Source organism: Carettochelys insculpta, chromosome 2, assembly GCF_033958435.1.
Source record: "Carettochelys insculpta isolate YL-2023 chromosome 2, ASM3395843v1, whole genome shotgun sequence".
Taxonomy (NCBI): domain Eukaryota; kingdom Metazoa; phylum Chordata; order Testudines; family Carettochelyidae; genus Carettochelys; species Carettochelys insculpta.
The window spans coordinates 28,215,482-28,233,478 of record NC_134138.1 but is presented as its reverse complement, the minus strand read 5'-3'; the positions used below and the strand labels follow the sequence as shown (position 1 = coordinate 28,233,478).

The window sequence follows — 17,997 nt, the reverse complement described above, 5'->3', positions numbered from 1 at the left end:
TGCACATCCCACAGCGTATCAGAATACAAAGAAATGACATAAATGGACAGAAGTCTATATGGGATCTCATAGAAAGTCTAAGGCTATAAGGAGACCCAAATCCCCACAGCTGTATTTTCCCTCTGAGTATGTTTCAAATTTGCTATACAGTATGATTTTGAAAGGGAGTGAATTAAATAACATCCCTCAGAAGCAATAATAATCTAGTGGTTTCAGTGAAAATAACCCTACCCATAGAGTGACATGTGCATGAATTTGCAGGACTGGGGCCCTAGACAGACCATGACAGTCTCATGAGCTGTCTCAGGAGGTCTCTTCACCAAGTGCCTTGTTTGGACATAAATTATTATAACTTGCGCCAAGAACACGTTTGGATTCCAAACAGTCTGGGGAGCATAACAAATAATTTATCATGGCACCTAAAACCTTGATCAGACAGCTTTTAAAGTTATTACTTAAATCTACGCTGGTAAGTAACTCTGGGCAAAGGAGATGTCAGTTGAAAGCAAATAAAACATAAAGGAAGAGCCATCACATAGTTGACACAAGAAAAAAAAAAACTTTGCTTGGGGAGATTGCCTGAGCTCCACCCCCAAAATGTGCTTTTAATCCCTTTGTCCCAGCAGCATCTAACCTTTCCTTTAAAGTCAGTCCATAAAAGCCGGAATTGTCTTTAGCTCCGATTTTCAGTATATACCTGGAAGTGCACTAGTCCGGGGATTCACTCTCTGAGATTCGGATGGCTGGGGAGGGGGTTGGTTGGATGTCAGTGACTCCTCAGACCCCCCCTCCCCCTTTTTCCTTTCCCTTCCACCTTCTGCTTTATAATTGGCTGCCTTCTCTCCCCTTTCTTCTTATTATCAGATCCAGCGCTGGGAAGGAACAAGCGGCTGGAGGGGTGGCAGGAAACTTTGAGAGACAGAGTAACACCCACGTTAAAGAGTGAAAGCAGGAGTGTGTATTAGCAAAGAGGGATTTCACCTCCTCGCCAAGCAACTAGCCCACTCATGACAGCAAAGGTCGGTTCGATTTTATTTTGTCACACTTTTTTGCGGGGGAGGGGGTTAAAAATGATGCCCCGGGTGCAATAACTAGGGCAACCCCCAGCTGTTACTGATCATAATTATCTGCCACCTGCAGAGTGCAACCTCTGGCGGGCCACATCAGGGAAGCGTCAGTGACGGGCGGGGAAGCTGTTGGGTGGTTTGCAGGGGGAAGGGGGCTGAAATGGGAGAGGAGAGGCCATGGGCTCTTCTGCAAAACGTGGCAGCTTCTCCCAGTGTCGGGCGCTGCGGCGCTGCATCGCCTCGCGCCTGGGCTTGGCTGCTCCCCGGGGCTGTTCCCCTAGGCGTGCGAGCAGAGCCCGGCGCTCGTGCGCGCCTGTCGCCTCCTCTGTCTGATCCCCGGAGGGCAGGGGCTTTCCCAGCGCCCCCCGCCGCTGGGCTCCACGCTGTGGGGCGGGAATCCCGCAAGCTCCGGTCGGTGCGGGGAAAGGAGCCGGCTAGGCAGAGCAGTGGACACGCGGGGCCATCCACTGCCCGGGGACCTGAGACCGACTGCTGGGGAGTGAGCGCCTGGAGGGATCCCGCGCCCCCCTTCCCCGTCTGTTTCCCAGCAACAGCCCACCCCTGCCGGCTGACACGTGGACCGAGTCAGCCTGCACAGCCCGAGCGGGCGGCCCGGCGGGGGAGGCGGGAAGCAGCCCCCGCCAAAGCACTCGAGCCTTCTGGCGGGAGGAGCCCGCCGCCGGCCTCGCCAGGCAGCCGGGAGGGGCGGAGAACGCAGCAGCACTGGCAGCTGCCCGCTGCGTGCGCCCCCTAAGGCCAGGGAAGCGCCTGCGCCTCAGCTGTGAGGCTGGGGCAGTGCCTGTCCCCTCAGCGCTCAGCCAGGGCTGCACTGGGAGGGAAAATCGATTTTAGACCCCAGAATTTGTGGCTGGAGCTCAGGCATCTAAAATGGATATTTGCCATGTCTGTACGGCAGGAGGCTGATGCCCTTTCTCCTTGGACTGCCAGCAGCAGCAGGGTCTGCTGCAGCGCCATGACAGTTCGTCCCCACTAGGCAACTTACATCCAGCCCTGGAGGGTCGACAGCCAACAGGTCAAGGTCTCCGGCGCTCCGTGCAATCCTAGCAGAGAAATCCCCTTTGCACGGTAGTGGCCAGAGCTTGCCAGGGGTTTCCTGGTGTATGCAGGCTGTTGAAATCACCCTTGAACTTCCTGCCAGTTAATTTCAGACTGTGCCTGATCCCAACTGATCTACCCTTCACAGTTTCTTTTGTTTCACCTCAGGTTTTTAGTTATCAGCTGGTACTTCTTTATTATCATTCAGCTATTTCTGACGGCATGCCCAGCGCTGAATAAATCACAGAAGAAACTCAGGCTACAGCCACACTATGAAATAATATTGAATTTATTAAAGTTGACTTTTTACTACTAGCTTTTATAAAGTTGAAGTTGAGTGTCTACACCTGCTCACAAAGTCAACTTTGTGTATCCCCACTAAATTCCCATTGCAGGTACCTATCCCACAGTTCCTTCAGCCCACTGCATTTTGATTATTTGCTAGTGCATTATGGGAAAGAAATGCTCCACAAGCAGTTGTGGGTGCGCAATGTCATCTTCCCAGAGTGCATTGCCCTCATTCACCACTGCTGTTGAAAACAAATGACTATTTTCCAGAAGTCTCTTCCCCGATGAGAGAAATTTTTGAGTCATCTGCATTATGGAAAAAGGCAGCTTTTACAAAAGAGTTTTTTTTACAAAAGACTTTAATTTGACATTAAATACAGTGAAGAGAGAGAGAGGCTGAAGGAGCCAGGTTTGTGAACAGTTAACACACAGAAGTGAAGAATGGGCATTTTTCAGAAGTCTCTTCCCCCAGTGAAAATACACCAAACAGGAATGATTCAGTAGCTGAAGCCCCTGGTACCCAAGTGGAACAAAGTGGGTCTATGCGACTAGGGAAAGACTTCATATTATTCACAAAGAAAGAAGATACAGTGACAGGAGAAGGAAAAGTATGGAATCCCAGATGGCTTTGGTGCCTAGTGGCTAGCTTGACTGATGACTATAGGAGAGAAGAAAAGACTCCGAGGGCATTGGTGTCTAATGGTAGTATATCTGACTGAAGGAGCCAGGTCTGAAGTAGCAAGAGAGAGAGAGAGAAATTTGTGTCATCACCACATAGAAGTGAAAAACGCTCTAGGTAAAGACTTCAGATCGTTCACAGGGGAAGAAGATACAATGACATGAGAAGGAAAGATTCAGTATGGAATCCCAGAGGGCACTGGTGTCTAGTGGTTAGCATACTGGAAGGAGTCATTACACTGACATCTCCAACATGAGGCAAGGAGACCATTAGAAGTAGTAGCTCCAAACTCATCATGAATCCCCAAGACTAAGTAGAAGAGAAGGAAAGAATTCAAGAGGGCATTGGTGTCTGGCAGCTGCTGGAAGGATCTATTACCCTGTCAGAAGTAGTAGTGGCTTGAGAAGAGAAGGAAAAGTTCAGGAAGCATTAGAAGATAGAAAAATTGAGGAGGGAATGAAGGCATTCCCTTGCCTCTTCTGGTAAAGAAGCCCTAGCTCAACTGCCTGTGTGTGAGAGGGAAGGAAGAGAGAGAGTCTAAAAGCTCCATTTCATAGGAAATCCTCCCCTGGGCCACACGCTTGGGGTGCACGGATTATATTCACATTCACATTCCATATTCACGTTCCATCCCCCCTTGAGGGGGAAGCCCTGAGGGAAGGGAGCATACCCTGTATGTCCCCCAGTCTCATTCTGCTGTTGTCCCAATGATTTCTGAGCCAGGCTGTATGACTGGCTATATGGCACCAGCTGAGTGCTCCCAGAACTGCCCAAAGGAGGTGAAAAAAAAATGGTAACAATTTTTTTTTAAAAGTTTGGTTTTAAAAGTCATGGTCCACAAGCCTGCAAAGCCATGCTAACTGCTGTGGAATATCCTCTTTTTGGTAACTGTAGTATTTCTTGCTAGCCCTGGGAGGGAACCACAAGGGTAAGCCCTCTCAAGTAGTGAAGCCTCATACAGGACAGGGCATGGTGCTGTCTGCAAGCATAGTCTGCACTGCCCAGCAGCCATAACGTGTGGTGGGGTGGGGGCTAGCCACATGGTCGGGGAGGAGACTAGCCCACCAGCCACATGGCATCTTGCAGGGACAGGCCCACAAAATGTGAAGCACAGAAAATAAGTTTCTTGGCCTCTCCTGCTAAACCGTGTGCAGGGAAGAAGCCTTCATTCCACACAGGGCAGGACTTGCCTCTGTCTGGAAGCCTGATCTGCACAGCCCAGCCACCATGTGGTGTGATGGAGTGGAGGCTAGCCATATGGTGGTGGAGAGGAGGCTAGCCTGCTGGCTCATATGGTGCCTGGGGATGGGGGGGCGGGTAGAAGGGATGCCCTATACAAATGTGAAGCACAGAGAACAAGTTAAATAACCTGTTGAAATGGTTCAATCAGCTGGGTGCTCCCAGAACTGCCCAAAGGAGGTGAAATACATTTGGTAGCAAGGTTATTTTTAAAAGTCACTTATGGATACTTTTGTGTGGGAAAAGCACTATCACTTATCAGCAGTCCATTGAAGGAATAAAAGTCATTGAAGCGCTCTCAATTTTCATTTGTGTTGCCTCGGCCCTCTTTTCCCATGGTCTGTTCTCTGCCTGTGTTCATGCTTCCAGTTTTCTCATTGAAGTTGCCCATCAAAATCAACATATCCTTCTTTGCTTTCTGGTTCACCACGCTTTGTCATCCTCCTTTCACACCAACATGAAAGAAAAGGTCACAACACTAAACAAAACTGCCTCAGTGACTGGACTGAGCATTAATAAGGGGAAGACCAAGACAATGAGGATCAACCAGTCCAAAAACAACACCATCACATTGGGAGGGGATGACCTGGAAGATGTGGATCAGTTTACTTACTTGGGGAGTATTATGGGCACAGATGGAGGAACAGGTAAGGATACCAATGCCAGGATAGGGAAAGCAACAGCTGCATTCAAGACTCTCCGTCCCATATAGAGCTCACAAATAGTTTCTACAAAGATGAAACTGTGGATCTTCAACACAAATGTGGAAGTGTGCTCTTGTATGAATGTGAGACTTGGTGTACTAAAAAGTCTTCATATCACAAACTACAGGCATCCATAAACAGATGCTTGAGGTACATCCTTCACATCAAATGGCAAGACTTCATCACAAATGAGGAGCTTTGCAACAGAGCAGGACAAGAACCAATTGACATTGAAATCAAAAGAAGAAAGTGAGGATGGCTAGGCCACACTCTCGGAAAACCATCATCCAACATAGTGTGTCAAACTCTCACATGGAACCTGCAAAGAAAACACAAGAGGAGGACCTCAGACAACATGGAGAAGGTCTACTGAGATTGAAGAACAACAACTGGGGTACTCCTGGAGCCAGCTAGAAGTTTTGTCCTGAGACAGAGTGAAGTGGAGGAGACTTGTAGATGACCCATGCTCCACACAGAGTACAAGGGTTAAGTAGTAATAGTTATTCTTTAAAAAAGGACAGAATGAAGCATAGTTCTAGCAGTGACTTCTTAAACATATAACTGCTGCATAGTGCTGGGGGGAGGGATGGTACAGGGAGGCAGCCCTGTAAAAAGCGAAGCAGAGAAAACAAGTTTCTCACTCTCTCCTGCTAAATCCTATGCGGGGAAGAAGGCCTCTCAAGAACTGAAACCTTGTGGGGGACAGGGCATGCTGCTGTCTATAGGCATGGTCCACACAGCCCGGAAGCGTGTGGTGTTGTGGGGAGCTTGATTTTCACTCCGCAGTGCTGAGCGTCTCTGGTGTTTACGCAGCACAGATTCATCCACCCACATAGAAATGAGATCCTGGATCTCCTGATGGCTCCATGGAGCTCTTTTGCCACCCTGAGAAATCATAGCTAGAAGTGATTGCTCCTGCGGTCTGCTAGCCACACTGGCCAGAAAGAAAATTAATTCAAATTGCTGAGCTTCCTGGGCAGGAAGTAGATAACTGGAAGCTCAGCAATTTGAATTAATTTTCTTTCTGGCCAGCAGTGGAGGTGAAAGCAGCCAGAACAGACTCATATGGGGCATTGTGGGATACCTCTGGAGGCCAGTAAAATCTACTTAAAGTAACTGTTTAATTTGATTTGGTATAGATATTAATCAAGCTTTCCACATTAGCATTAATTTGATCTTTTAAATACTAACTTAGCGTTAGACTGCCTGGGAGGGGCGGGAGGAAAAAGTCATCCTTAGTGCCCTTAAAATCGACCTAATGGCATTTTAAGTGAAGACAGTCACCTTGTAAAATCGAGCTAAGCACCTTAAAATTGACTTTATGCTCTAGTGTAGACAAAGCTTCATTCTCTGCCTTAAGGTGCTTAGGGCTTGTCTAAACACAGTTCTAGTTCTGCTTTAATATCTGCACTCATTAAGTGAGCTCAGTTCTGCCGGCATATAGGTGCTTATAATGGAACATACTGGAAATTATATCCATATGGGAATCTTTATACCAATATAGCTGTATCCACACTAAGGGGTTGCAATGCTTTAACTGCACCTATTTTGAAAAATATAGTTAAGGCAGTAAAAAACTGTGTGCCCAGCTGCCTTAATGATATGACCACGCAAATGCTATGATGCATAGCATTCGCTGCCCATAGTCCCTTTTAAAAAGAAATATGCAAGATTGGGACATATGAAGCTCTGAAGCTTGTCTACACTAGAGGTTTGGGTCCTGCTGTAGCAGAAGTTGTTTGCCAGTTAAATGGCATGGTGATCCAAAAAAAAAAATTGGTATGTTTGTACAGGTTATGTTCACCAATGGCTGTTAGCCAAGATTGTCAGGGATGCAACCTCATACTTGGGGGTTCCTAAGGCTCCAGCTGCCCGAAACTGGGATTGGGTGACCAGGGATGGAGCCCTCTATAGTTGTATTGTTCTGTTCATTACCTTTAAAGCACCTGTTACTGGCAACTCTCAGAAAACAGGTGATTGGCCATATGACTATTGACCTGACCTAGGGGGCTTATTCTTGCATTCTTAGGTGTTGGCAAAGAGGAGGGAGTTGGGTCATGAAGAGGAGTGGTAAGAAAGGAGATCAAAGACAGGTCATAGGATCATTGTGGGAGTGAAGAGCTTTCTTGTGAAAGAAGGTAGCTAAGAGAATCTAAGAGGGGAGTGACCCACTCCACATAGGTCACTAGGAAATTTGTTTTCCATTTGGTTTTTTTTATTGGTTTTGTTACAGTGATGTTGTGGAGAAGGGAGGTGGAAAGCAGAGAGGAGGAAGCTGCAAAGCAGCATAATATCTATACCAAAGTTGTTTCTAGATCTATGTCTTTATAAATGTTTGATGAGCAGTTAAAGATTATCAAGTATGTTGCTCGTTTATGAGAGGGGCTACAATTATTCAGCAACTTTAGTAGTATAAATTGTTTATGGGCAAAGTTCAGATGATGAATTCAGATTTGTTTCTAAAGTATATTTGAGAGCAAGTCTCTTCTAACCATGACAAATCTTTAAAATAAAAAGTGATTGCACAAAAATGGTCTATTCCTGGGGTGTATTCGGAGCCAAACCTGCTTGCTTTAGAGAGGAAACTATCTTCTACTCCAATTACCAGATACTTCAGTGATAAAGGTGGCATAAAAACATTAGTAGAATAGACTGGAATAGAATTGGCACAGTGGCCTCTCCATGGTGAAGACAGGGTGATGTGGATTGTAACTTCACTGCTGAACTGTTAACTAAATTGTAAAATGTTTACCTGCTTACCACGATATACAGAAGAGAACACTTCAGTTAAACAGCAAATTCACTTACAAATGGGTTCTAAACTGTGTTTGCAAGCCTGGTAATTAGAAAAAGAAATCCTGTCACTTATAAACTGGGCACATTTGTGAAGCCATTAATGTCAATAAACATGTTACTCCATGATGCTATTGCTAAAGGAATGACTTCCAGAGGAATGGCTGCAAAGCAGGTATTATGCGGTACAAGCTGAACCTCTCTAGTCTAATAACGTCTGTGGTCCAGCATGATTTTAGTTAGCTGGAGGTCCACTCATCATAGGTGTAGCCAAGTTTCCCTTGCCCCATAAAGTTCGTTTACAGCCACCAGTCCTGGCTCCTAGTGTTCTGTGCTGTGATTTAGTTCTAATTTACCTGTAAATGTCTTCTAAGGGCCCAGTAAGCAGTGGAAATGTTGGTAATGCTTCTACACAATATTGACCTCCTGTGGTTTGGCCAATTCTCTTGTTCAGCATCAGTCAGGTCCCTAGGGTGCTGGCCTAAAGGTTCAACCTTAATTATTACTGAGTTTATGGTCATAAAACCCGCTTTCAGATGCCTTGATATTGTCTCTGAGAAACTCTGGTCCATATACATGGCCAGATATTCTCAGGTATGCTTAGCTGGAACATTGTTGATGCTGGCTTCTTTAAAACTCATTGTGGAACAAGAGAGGTTTTATTTTGGCATAATAGCAGCCTCTATTCCCATCACTCTCCTTGTCTACTTCAGAAAGGCTATGAGCCAGATTTGCAAAGGGGGTCAGCTTCTGAAATTGGGGCACTTTTGAAAAAAATTATCCTCAGCTTTTAACTGGATAGGCTCCAACCCTTTTGTGATAAGGTTGGCAGACTGGCTGTTGCTTTGTCAGATTGCAACTTTGGGGGATGAAATAAATACTCAAATGAACTCCTCAGCCTTTCCCAAAGAAAGTGCTTTAGTTACTAATCAGTGTTTGTGAGTGAAATCCTGGCCCCATGTGAAGTCAATGGCAAAACTCCCATTGACATAATGGAGCCATGAGTTGAACCTTGATTCTTCATGTTAGTGAATCTTCTAGGTTCACAGGCTTGATAAATATTCCTGTTCTGTATGTTTTCAGACTTGCTGATCTGACGTGCATCCAGGATGAAGGTTTGTCGATACAAGACACAGAGCTGGTTCCTCTGGGCTTTTTTAGTGGTCACAGTTCATTTCATCAGTCCTGCTCAGGGTCAAGGTAACTGATACATAAGACAGCAGTGCTCTTTCATGAAATCACTCTGATGTGCAGAAGGGGTTTTCTCCTTTTACGTATGCAATAGTTTCCCCTTTGCTAAGGGGATAGTCCAACATTACTGACATCAATAGGCAGTTTTGCCATTGACTTCAAAGGGAGCATCTTCAGGGTCTAGCTCTTTCTGACTTGTTTTCACACATTCTCCGAACTGTAGTGTCTTAGGAGGAAGTTTGCGGTTATTTATCTGTGTAGTTAAAATGAAAATGGATTAGAGGAAAAAACCTGAGTGGTGTTTCCTTCAATGCAACTAATATATTGCTGTTACTATGTTCTAAGCAAATAAGCTTGTGGGTAATGAACATTCTGCAGTGAAATACTGAACTTGCATGGAATATATGTTGCTGCTGTGTTGGACCTGTAGCTGATACCATTATTAAATTATATATGGGTGCATGGGGCCCTGCTGCCTGTGAGCTGCCAGGTGAGATCATTCATGCACCCTTCTCTGTTTGCCCTGTTTCTATACTCTTATGTATTATTATTAAAATACTGCATACTGTTGGTACTGCTAAGCTTAAAAATGATCATACGTGGTCTTGACAGTGGTCTCACATTTGTCTCTGTGTGTGTTTCCTTCCAAACCAATCTTTGCTATGAAAACATAAAAATATCGGAGCAAATCTGCTCTCAGCTTATGCTCATGCAACCCTCTTGACTTCAGTTGTGGTTGCACAGTCATAACAGAGCAGAATTTGGCCCTCTCTTTCCATTTCATGGAATGCTGAGATGTTGTATTTATGAACATGGTCAGTGGATAGGCCGAGGTGGCCTAGGTTTCCTGTCTCCACAGAATCAAAATGACTCTTGCAGCACTGAAAGAGTATATTTAACATCTGCATATACTGCTACTGGCATTGCTCACTCTGCAAATGGTCTTTGATACTGACTGATGCTTGAGGGCAGGAGTGGCAGAAGTGGCCCTAAGAGTGGGGGAGCCATAGGCACTCAAACTGTGGGTACATCCTCAGGCTGCCTCTTCTCCCCACGCCTGTTCCCTTGCATTGCCTTTTACCCACAAGGCTTCCCATCTCCACCCCTTGCCCTCAGTTGGTTGCCTTTACAGCCATTTAAAGATGGGAGAGCCATGGTCCCCTCCTGGTCTGGCACTTTTGTCTTGGGGGCTCATGCCCCCTTGGGGATATGGAATATCATTCAGTGCAGTAGTCCTATTTCCCAGGATGTGGGGAATACTAGCTATTTTATTTATTGTGGAGTAAAGGGGTTCCCTGTGCCTTCCTCCCATCTCTGTGCACCTATTCTGAATAGAAATTTTAGCCTCTAATGCTTGTACTTAATGAGTCAAAGTGAAGCACTGTTACCATTCCGCCTCAGCAAGTTGAGAGCTTTGTGTCAGCTTTCTGACACTCCAGCCTCTGTACATTGCCAGCAAACTACTTCAGCCTCTAAACCTGGCCTGCAGTCAATGATCAGTGAACCCCAGTTCCCCAGAGACATCTCCCCCTCACTGGGCACTCCCAGAAAGTTGTAAGTTCACTGCCTTCCAAGAGGCAGTGCGCATATCAACCTGTTAGGTTAGCTGAAGATTTGCACTTCCACCGAGTAGCACTTAGAATCCAAAAAAAGTTTATTAATGAACAGAAATTTAAGTGATACTGAGCAAGAGAAGAAGACAGGTTGGGTTACAAAAAAATAAAACAGTCTTTAGTAACCCAAACTTAACTTTAGCTAGTTATAATTTTTGCCTGTGCAGTTTCCTCATTTCTGTCAAGTTAACAGGACTTCTAGCCCTCTTGGCGTAAATTTTATCAGGATCACAAGGTGCTTTTCCCTGGGTTCTCTAAGCAGGGAGTGACTAACATACCATTTTTGATCCCCTTATGTTATCCAAAGTCCACTGTGACTATTTTTAACTCTAATAATGCTTCCTAGGATGCAGATTCTGTGACCCAGAGTGATTGCTAAGCTGTATTCTCCAATCATTAATTTGATAGCTTTGTTCACCTTATATGCTCATGTACTTTTATTGTTCAGTATCTGCTGTCAAGTCAGTCAGACAAGTAAATCTATATTTTACATCCTTATCCAATTTGTTGAAATAATAAAATATTTACTCTCAGTTAAACAACAATGGCTAACAACCTGTCATAACTAAGTAAAATATGGCTGCTCTCTCTAGAGTTCCCATTTATCTATACAATAATTGGATGTTAATTTAAGAATTTGCTTTTACATGTAGAAGATGGCAACCATACTTAATGTTGTGAGAATTTCCGTGTACAGGTATTGCCAACGTAGATGCTAGGTATTTTTGGCAGACTATTAATTGTTCATTTTAATCAAGATTTTTTACCTTTATAACAATATAAATTTAAATTCAAGAAGGTGCAAATAGTATCTCCAGCTTTATACAGTGTGTCTGACAGCTATATACTTGGGAATTTTTGCCCTCCTTTTAGAATAAGGAGTATTATATTGTTTTCCTGTTTGTCCTCAAGAACAATGTATTTGGTGCACTAACAATTGTAGCTGACTTTTATGAACCTGCATAAACTAAAGCCTTGAACTTGTCTTTAATCTTTTTTTCTGGGATTGCTTTAATGTTGCTTACAGCCATTCATTAGTTCATTCATGTAAAACCCCTTAACAAGCGCTTGCTGCTGATTTGTATCAGTTAACTGATTCAGTTTGGATTCATTTCTTTTCTTTCTGCAAGAAGTGAAATTTTGTTCCACAGTCAATAAAGGGCCTCAGAATTAAAGATTTCCTCTTCAGGTTGGTGACCATGTAGTAACTCCCATCAATCTTTTGTTGTGTTTGTCCAAATGTTAGATTTAACTTCCTTAGTTATATGTACTTCTCTGTGCCAGAACACTAGTCTTTGCATAACTAAGATACAGTTAAATATCTGTTTGGTGACCAACTCTTCTTTTCTCCCTGTGATTAATTACTGGCTGGAAATGTTTTCCACCTCCTTCTCCCCATTTAGATACAAACATGAATAAGTGGTTAGCAAAGAGCAGCTAGTTATGTAAACATTATTCTGGCACAACTCATGTAGTCTATGATGTTATAGCTGAATAGTAAGCACAAGTACATTTGGTGACTATGTTCTTCTTTGCTTGTTATTGTCAGACATGTGCCTGGTCTTGTAGAAGGTCCAAAGATTTTTGTGATTTGGTGATGGCTACTTACAAGTAGGTCAGGACTGCACTGCTTTGTTAGAAAGTGCTCTTTTAATCTGTAGGTCACACATAGGGAAGAAGGGGCTTCAGACAGCTCATGTTCCCTTGCATTGGCCTAGGACACACTTGGTTGGCATTTGTATTCTTGGTTATCGTAGTTCTGTGCCTAGCCACTGAATCCCTGTGAATCTTAGAGCCATTTTCCCAAAGATGATTTACCATTGATTTGAAAAAGTAAATAGTTGGAATTACTTATTTTCATGAACTAGTAATCATGATTCATCACTCTAGGTTCATTGAGTACTGACAGATTCTGTCCTTGAGCTATGCGTAAATCATGATGAGTCTTGAGAATGAATTGAAGACTGCAATCCATAGCTACAGCATTTCTGGCTTTTAAAACTTTTACCAGAGCCTCTACCACATCTTAAGTTACTTTACTACAATGACAGTATGCTGAATGTTCTCACAGTAGTTTGCCTATCACAATATTTTGCATTAATTCTTTTAATCAGACACCTGTGAGGGCCACATTTTCAAAGAACCAGTTGTGTGTGTGCAGAGGTACTTTTAGATGTTCTTTCCTCTGCATCGGATAATGCTTATTTTCTAAAGCCCATTGCGGTGGACAGACAGTCCGGAGAGTAGGCCTGTCCAGGTCATGTCCGTCGTGTACGTGAGCACATAGTATGTATGTGTGCTCATTGCAGAGATTTTGAAAAGTCTGCAGAGTATGCCAGGCTGTTTTGCCATGCATTGTCTTTGTGCCCCTTGCTTTCCACCCTCTCTCTGATTTCTCTCTCCTTTGAATTCCACTGTCCTGAGAGCAGCTGGTCATGGATCTTCCACATTCCCTTGCTGCTCTCGCTCTTTAGGTAGGAGAATAACTGAGGCTGATTTACTCTGATAGACTAGGCCCTCATCAATACACTGGATACAACTTAATAGCCGGAAGTGAAGCTTTGCCATTAAACTTTGATTAACATTTTAATAATTTATAACATTGTAAAGTGTTGTTAACATTTAGAAACAACTGAACCAACAACACCAATATAAAAATACTATCTGACTTTTCTCAGCTCTTAAAAATTAAACAAATGCCACAGAGAGTGGGGTGGAGTGGAATACCAGATGATGTGACCATGAGCCACAGAAAACGCATGGACAGATCCTCAGTTGGTGTAAATTGCCACTGCTCCATTGACTGAAATGGGAGGACCAGGAGGGCCTGACGGAGTGTCTGGGCAGTTTTTTCTCTCTGTGGACTTTGGCATTCAACACGTCTGTCTGTGAATCTTCAAGAGAAACAACAGATGAGACAAAAAATATTAGCTCATTATATAAATTAGGAGCAGAAACCACATGTTTAGGCCAACAACTAAAAAAAGGCTGAAACATTATTAAACTTAGAAAGAATAGAATAGACAATAGAAAGAAAGTCATGATGTTTGCTGTGTTATATCCAGGGCCTTCAGAACTGGGGGCCATTTGCATGGTGGCAGGAGGAAGCCACCCTCTGATGCTCTATCCTTCCAGAATTGTGACAGCAGGGAGGCCTTGGAATGTATGCTCAATCTTATAGTCAGGACAGAACCAAGTGTTGAAATAAACCTCTTAGATTATGGTAAGCTCGGCAGCAGGTATCTCTGCCCTTGTCCTAGTGAAATGCTTCCATCTCTTGCTGAGGGCATGCCTACACAAGAAAATTAAGTTGACCTGTTACCTTGGTGTAGAGCCATTGCAATAATTAAATCACTTTTACACACCCATATTATGTTTCTTGGGCACATCTCTACTAGGAGCACCTACATTGATTTAACAGCATGGGACACTGTGGGAAGGCTTCTGAAAGCCAGCAAAAGTCAAAGTAAGTAATGCAGTGTCTATACCGACACTGTATAGACCTAATTACATTGATCTAAAGACAGTGCCTCTCGAGAAAGTGGAGTTATTAAATTGTTATAGCAGATGAAATATGATGGTGGGAGCGACATTTTAGTGCAGAGGCCTACAGAATTGGGTCAGTGTAAGCTGCCTTCCATTGATCTAATTCTGTAGTCTGTTGTTACCCTGCTTAGCCTCCTGGTAGGATAGTTTATATAAATCACATATAAATCGCACATCATTCAGGCTGTATATGCAGGACTAGGTCACCACAATTTGTTACAAGACAAAAGCACATACTACTAATTAGGGCTGTCAAGCGATTAAAAAACTTAACAGCAATTAATCATACTGTTAATAATATTGAAATATTATGTGTGTTGTACATTTTCAAATATGTTGATTGAAATTACAACACAATACAAAGTGCACAGTGCTTGCTTTATTTATCTTTATTACAAATATTTACACTATAATAGCAAAAATAGCATTTTTCAATTCTCCCATTACAAGTACTGGAGTGCAATCTCAATATAAGTTAAACTTACAGATGTAGCATTATGTACAAAATCATGCATTAAAAATAAAACAAAGGAAACTTTAGCACCTACAAGTCCATTCAGTCTTACTGCTTGTTCAGCCAATCACTCAAAGAAATTTGGTTATACAGGTTGAGCTTTTCTAGTCTGGCACCCTCAGGACGTGATCAATGGGAAACCAGAGAATTTGCCAAACCACGGGAGGTCAATATTGTCTAGCAGCATTACCAACACTTCCACTGCTTACTGGGCTCTTAGAAGACATTTGGGGTAAATTAGAGCAAGATAACTGCACAGAACACTGAGGGCCAAGACTGATGACTGTAAACAAATTTTATGAGTCCCTGGGAAACTTGGCCACACTCATGATAAGTGGACATCCAGCTAACTAAAGTCATGCTGGATAACAGAAGCTGTGAACTAGAGAATGCTGGACTAGAGATGTTCAACATGTATTTGTAGGAGATAATGCTGCCTGCTTCTTGTTTACAGTGCCACCTGAAAGTGAGAACCAGCATAGCACTGTTGTAGATAAGCTAAGGACTCATATATCTTTTCATGCTTCAACCACCATGCCAGAGGACACGTGTCCCTGCTAATGACAGGCGCTCAATAATAGTCCAAAGCAGTGCAGACCAATGCATGTTCATTTTTATCATCTGAGTCTCATGCCACCAATGGAAGGCTGATTTTCGCATTGTAGTGTTGTCTTTAATAATTCTGAATGAAGGCTCCAGAACTTGTCCCTTTACAATTTTGGAAGGCATGTCAGATTTTTAAACCTTCAGTCAAGTTGTGAAGCTATCTTTATAAATCTCACGTCGGTACCTTTGTGTTTTGTCAAATCTACTGTGAAAGTGTTCTTAAAATGAGGCCCAAATCATGAAGGCACATATTAATATTTAGTATATCAGGATACAATAGTGCAATGTGAACACTTTTTATCACTTTCAGATGACATGGTAAATAAGCAGTAAGCAGTATCATCTCCCATAAATGTAAACAAACTTGTTTCTTTATGTGATTGCCTGAAAAAGAAGTAGGATTGAGTGGACTACATAGGTTCTAAAGCAGCAATGGGTAACCAGAATAGTGAGTGGGCTGCATGAGTGGTCCTTCTTCAGCTCAGTGGGTGGCAGCAGCCTACAGCCCACTGGGGCTCCACCTGTGGCCTGTGGTCTCCCCTGTCTGTCCCTCTTTTCCCAGGTGCTTCTTGTGCAGAGTCCACACACTTCTTGCTCCTCACCCTCCCTCCCAGCACTTTTGGAGTGCCACAAATTGCCTGATTCACATTCTGCCCCACTCCTCTCCCTCCTTCCCTGAGCTTGAACAGCTGCATGCAGCTGATTCATGTCATTCCAACTCTGGGAGAAAGGGAGAAGAGTGCAGCTGGAGCATGAATCAATGGATTTGTGGTATGCCACAAATGCTGAAAGTGAGGGGGAGTAGTATGAAGTGTGGGGCTCCAGTGCCCCTGTGTGTGTGAGGCACATGGGAGAGTGCGCAAGACAGAGTGTCCGTGGGCCATAGGTGGAGCCCAAGTGGGCTGCATGCAGGCTGCAGGCTGCAAGTTGCCCACCACTACTCTAAAGTTTTACACCGTTTTGTTTCTGAGTGAAGTTATCTAACCAAAAAAAAAAAATTTTTTTTTCGCAACTTTTGTAAGTTCCACTGTCACAATTTAATTTTTATCATTTTATAGAGCAAATATTGTTAATAAAAATAATATAAAGTGAGTACTGTATACTTTGTATTCTGTGTTGTAACTGAAATCAATATATTTAGAAATGTAGAAAAACATCCAATATATTTAATACATTTCAGCTGATAATGTATTTTAACAGTGCAAATAAAACTGATTAATCGTGAATAATTTTTAATTATGGTTAACTCAAAAAATTAATCATGTGAGTTAACTGCAGTGAATCAATAGCCCTACTGAGGATATGTTAGAGTAAGCTACTGAACCACGAGGGAACACTAATTGCTGCTGCATGCCAAAAACACGCACAATGGAAAATATTCCAGGCATGCAGGTGCCTTGCTGGCTCCAATGGTAAGCCATGATAGTCTTTCCTATTTTCCCTCTACTTTAGTCACCACGACTCCTCTGGTCACTTCAGAGCACACAAGTCTGGAATTTTTGATTGTTCCTGTATCCCTAAAATGCCACCTGCCCCTTTTTCCCTCTCTGTCTTTGTGTTTCCATTTTTTTCAACTGCTACTCTTCTGACCTATAGCGGATGGTCCAGGAAGCAGTAGAGGCTAGCTCCACCTAGGGCACCTGGATTGACTTTGCCTGAACCTTAGGTAGTCTGTGTACATCTATGTCCAGCCATGCAGGGCTCCTGGGCAATTCTGGTTTCTGATAAGGATGAATGTGCATTAATTACTGAAGACATGTCTATGCCCCAGCCAGCTGATATGCTCTGTTCTGGTGGCTCTGCACCCACTCATCACCTCTTTTGAAAATTGTGCTATTTCTTGTTCCCTGCTCATGGCCTAAAATACACATACAAGAAGGACATTTGTGCCCATGCAAGCCTTTGAAAATTTGGCCCTGAGTGACATAAATGAAAAACCCATGATATTTGGCATAAGAGGCTAGGAAAGGCATATAGTCAATTAAGCAGGAAGACCAATTTTAGTTCCTATTCATTAACAAAGAGCATTTTATGTTACTGGCCTTGCTTGTTGAACTAGAGTCTTAACATCTAACACCATTTCTCTCTGTCCTTTGTAAGGTCACTAGTTTTGTGGGGTTTCTTTCTATAAATACAGAGGCTATGTCTTTGGGGGAAATAAGGCAAAATGGGAATTAATATTATTTTACAAACTAACAAGCTGATTTATGTGACTTTAGAATAACTTGCATCCTTTGTGTTGTCAAACTTGTGTGTGTGTTTGCCTGTGTATTTTCCTTAACACTTATTTAAAAATTAACAAAAATACTTTTTTAAACTTGAAAGTAAGATCTCTTTTTTTTCCCTTACAGTGGCTCCTCCAACAAGACTAAGATATAATCTAGTCACTCATGACAGTGTACAGATTTCATGGAAAGCCCCTAAAGGGCAATTTACTGGATATAAGCTTCTTGTCACTCCAAGTGCAGGTAAAAAGATTTACATTTGTCTGTAGGCATGCTTGATTCATTTGGGTTCAGTAATAATGGTACCATGGTGCTCTGGAGGTAAGCAGGTTCCTGTTGCTTTGGGGTTGGTCTTACGCTACGTAACTGGGGACCATGAGCTGGCTCAAGACAACCAAGAGCTCTGATGGTATACTGGGAGAGAGACTGATCCAACTTGCTGTGGTGCAGTTGGAGGCTGGTGTGAATGCAAATGT

General features: G+C 43.2%; 1 protein-coding gene across 3 annotated transcripts in view; it reads left to right on the top strand.

Moving 5' to 3' along the window:
* The first annotated feature begins 888 nt into the window (after positions 1-888).
* Positions 889-17,997, top strand: part of COL14A1 (collagen type XIV alpha 1 chain) — a 195,452-nt gene continuing 178,343 nt past the window's right edge. For 2 of the 3 annotated variants that reach the window (XM_074986726.1, XM_074986727.1), the window contains exons 1-3: positions 889-1,019; positions 8,910-9,026; positions 17,648-17,764. In XM_074986726.1, the coding sequence (XP_074842827.1) occupies positions 8,936-9,026; positions 17,648-17,764 (208 nt within the window). In that variant the 5' untranslated portion in view covers positions 889-1,019; positions 8,910-8,935. The remainder of the gene's footprint in view (positions 1,020-8,909; positions 9,027-17,647; positions 17,765-17,997) is intronic. The other variant, XM_074986728.1, reaches the window with a different exon arrangement.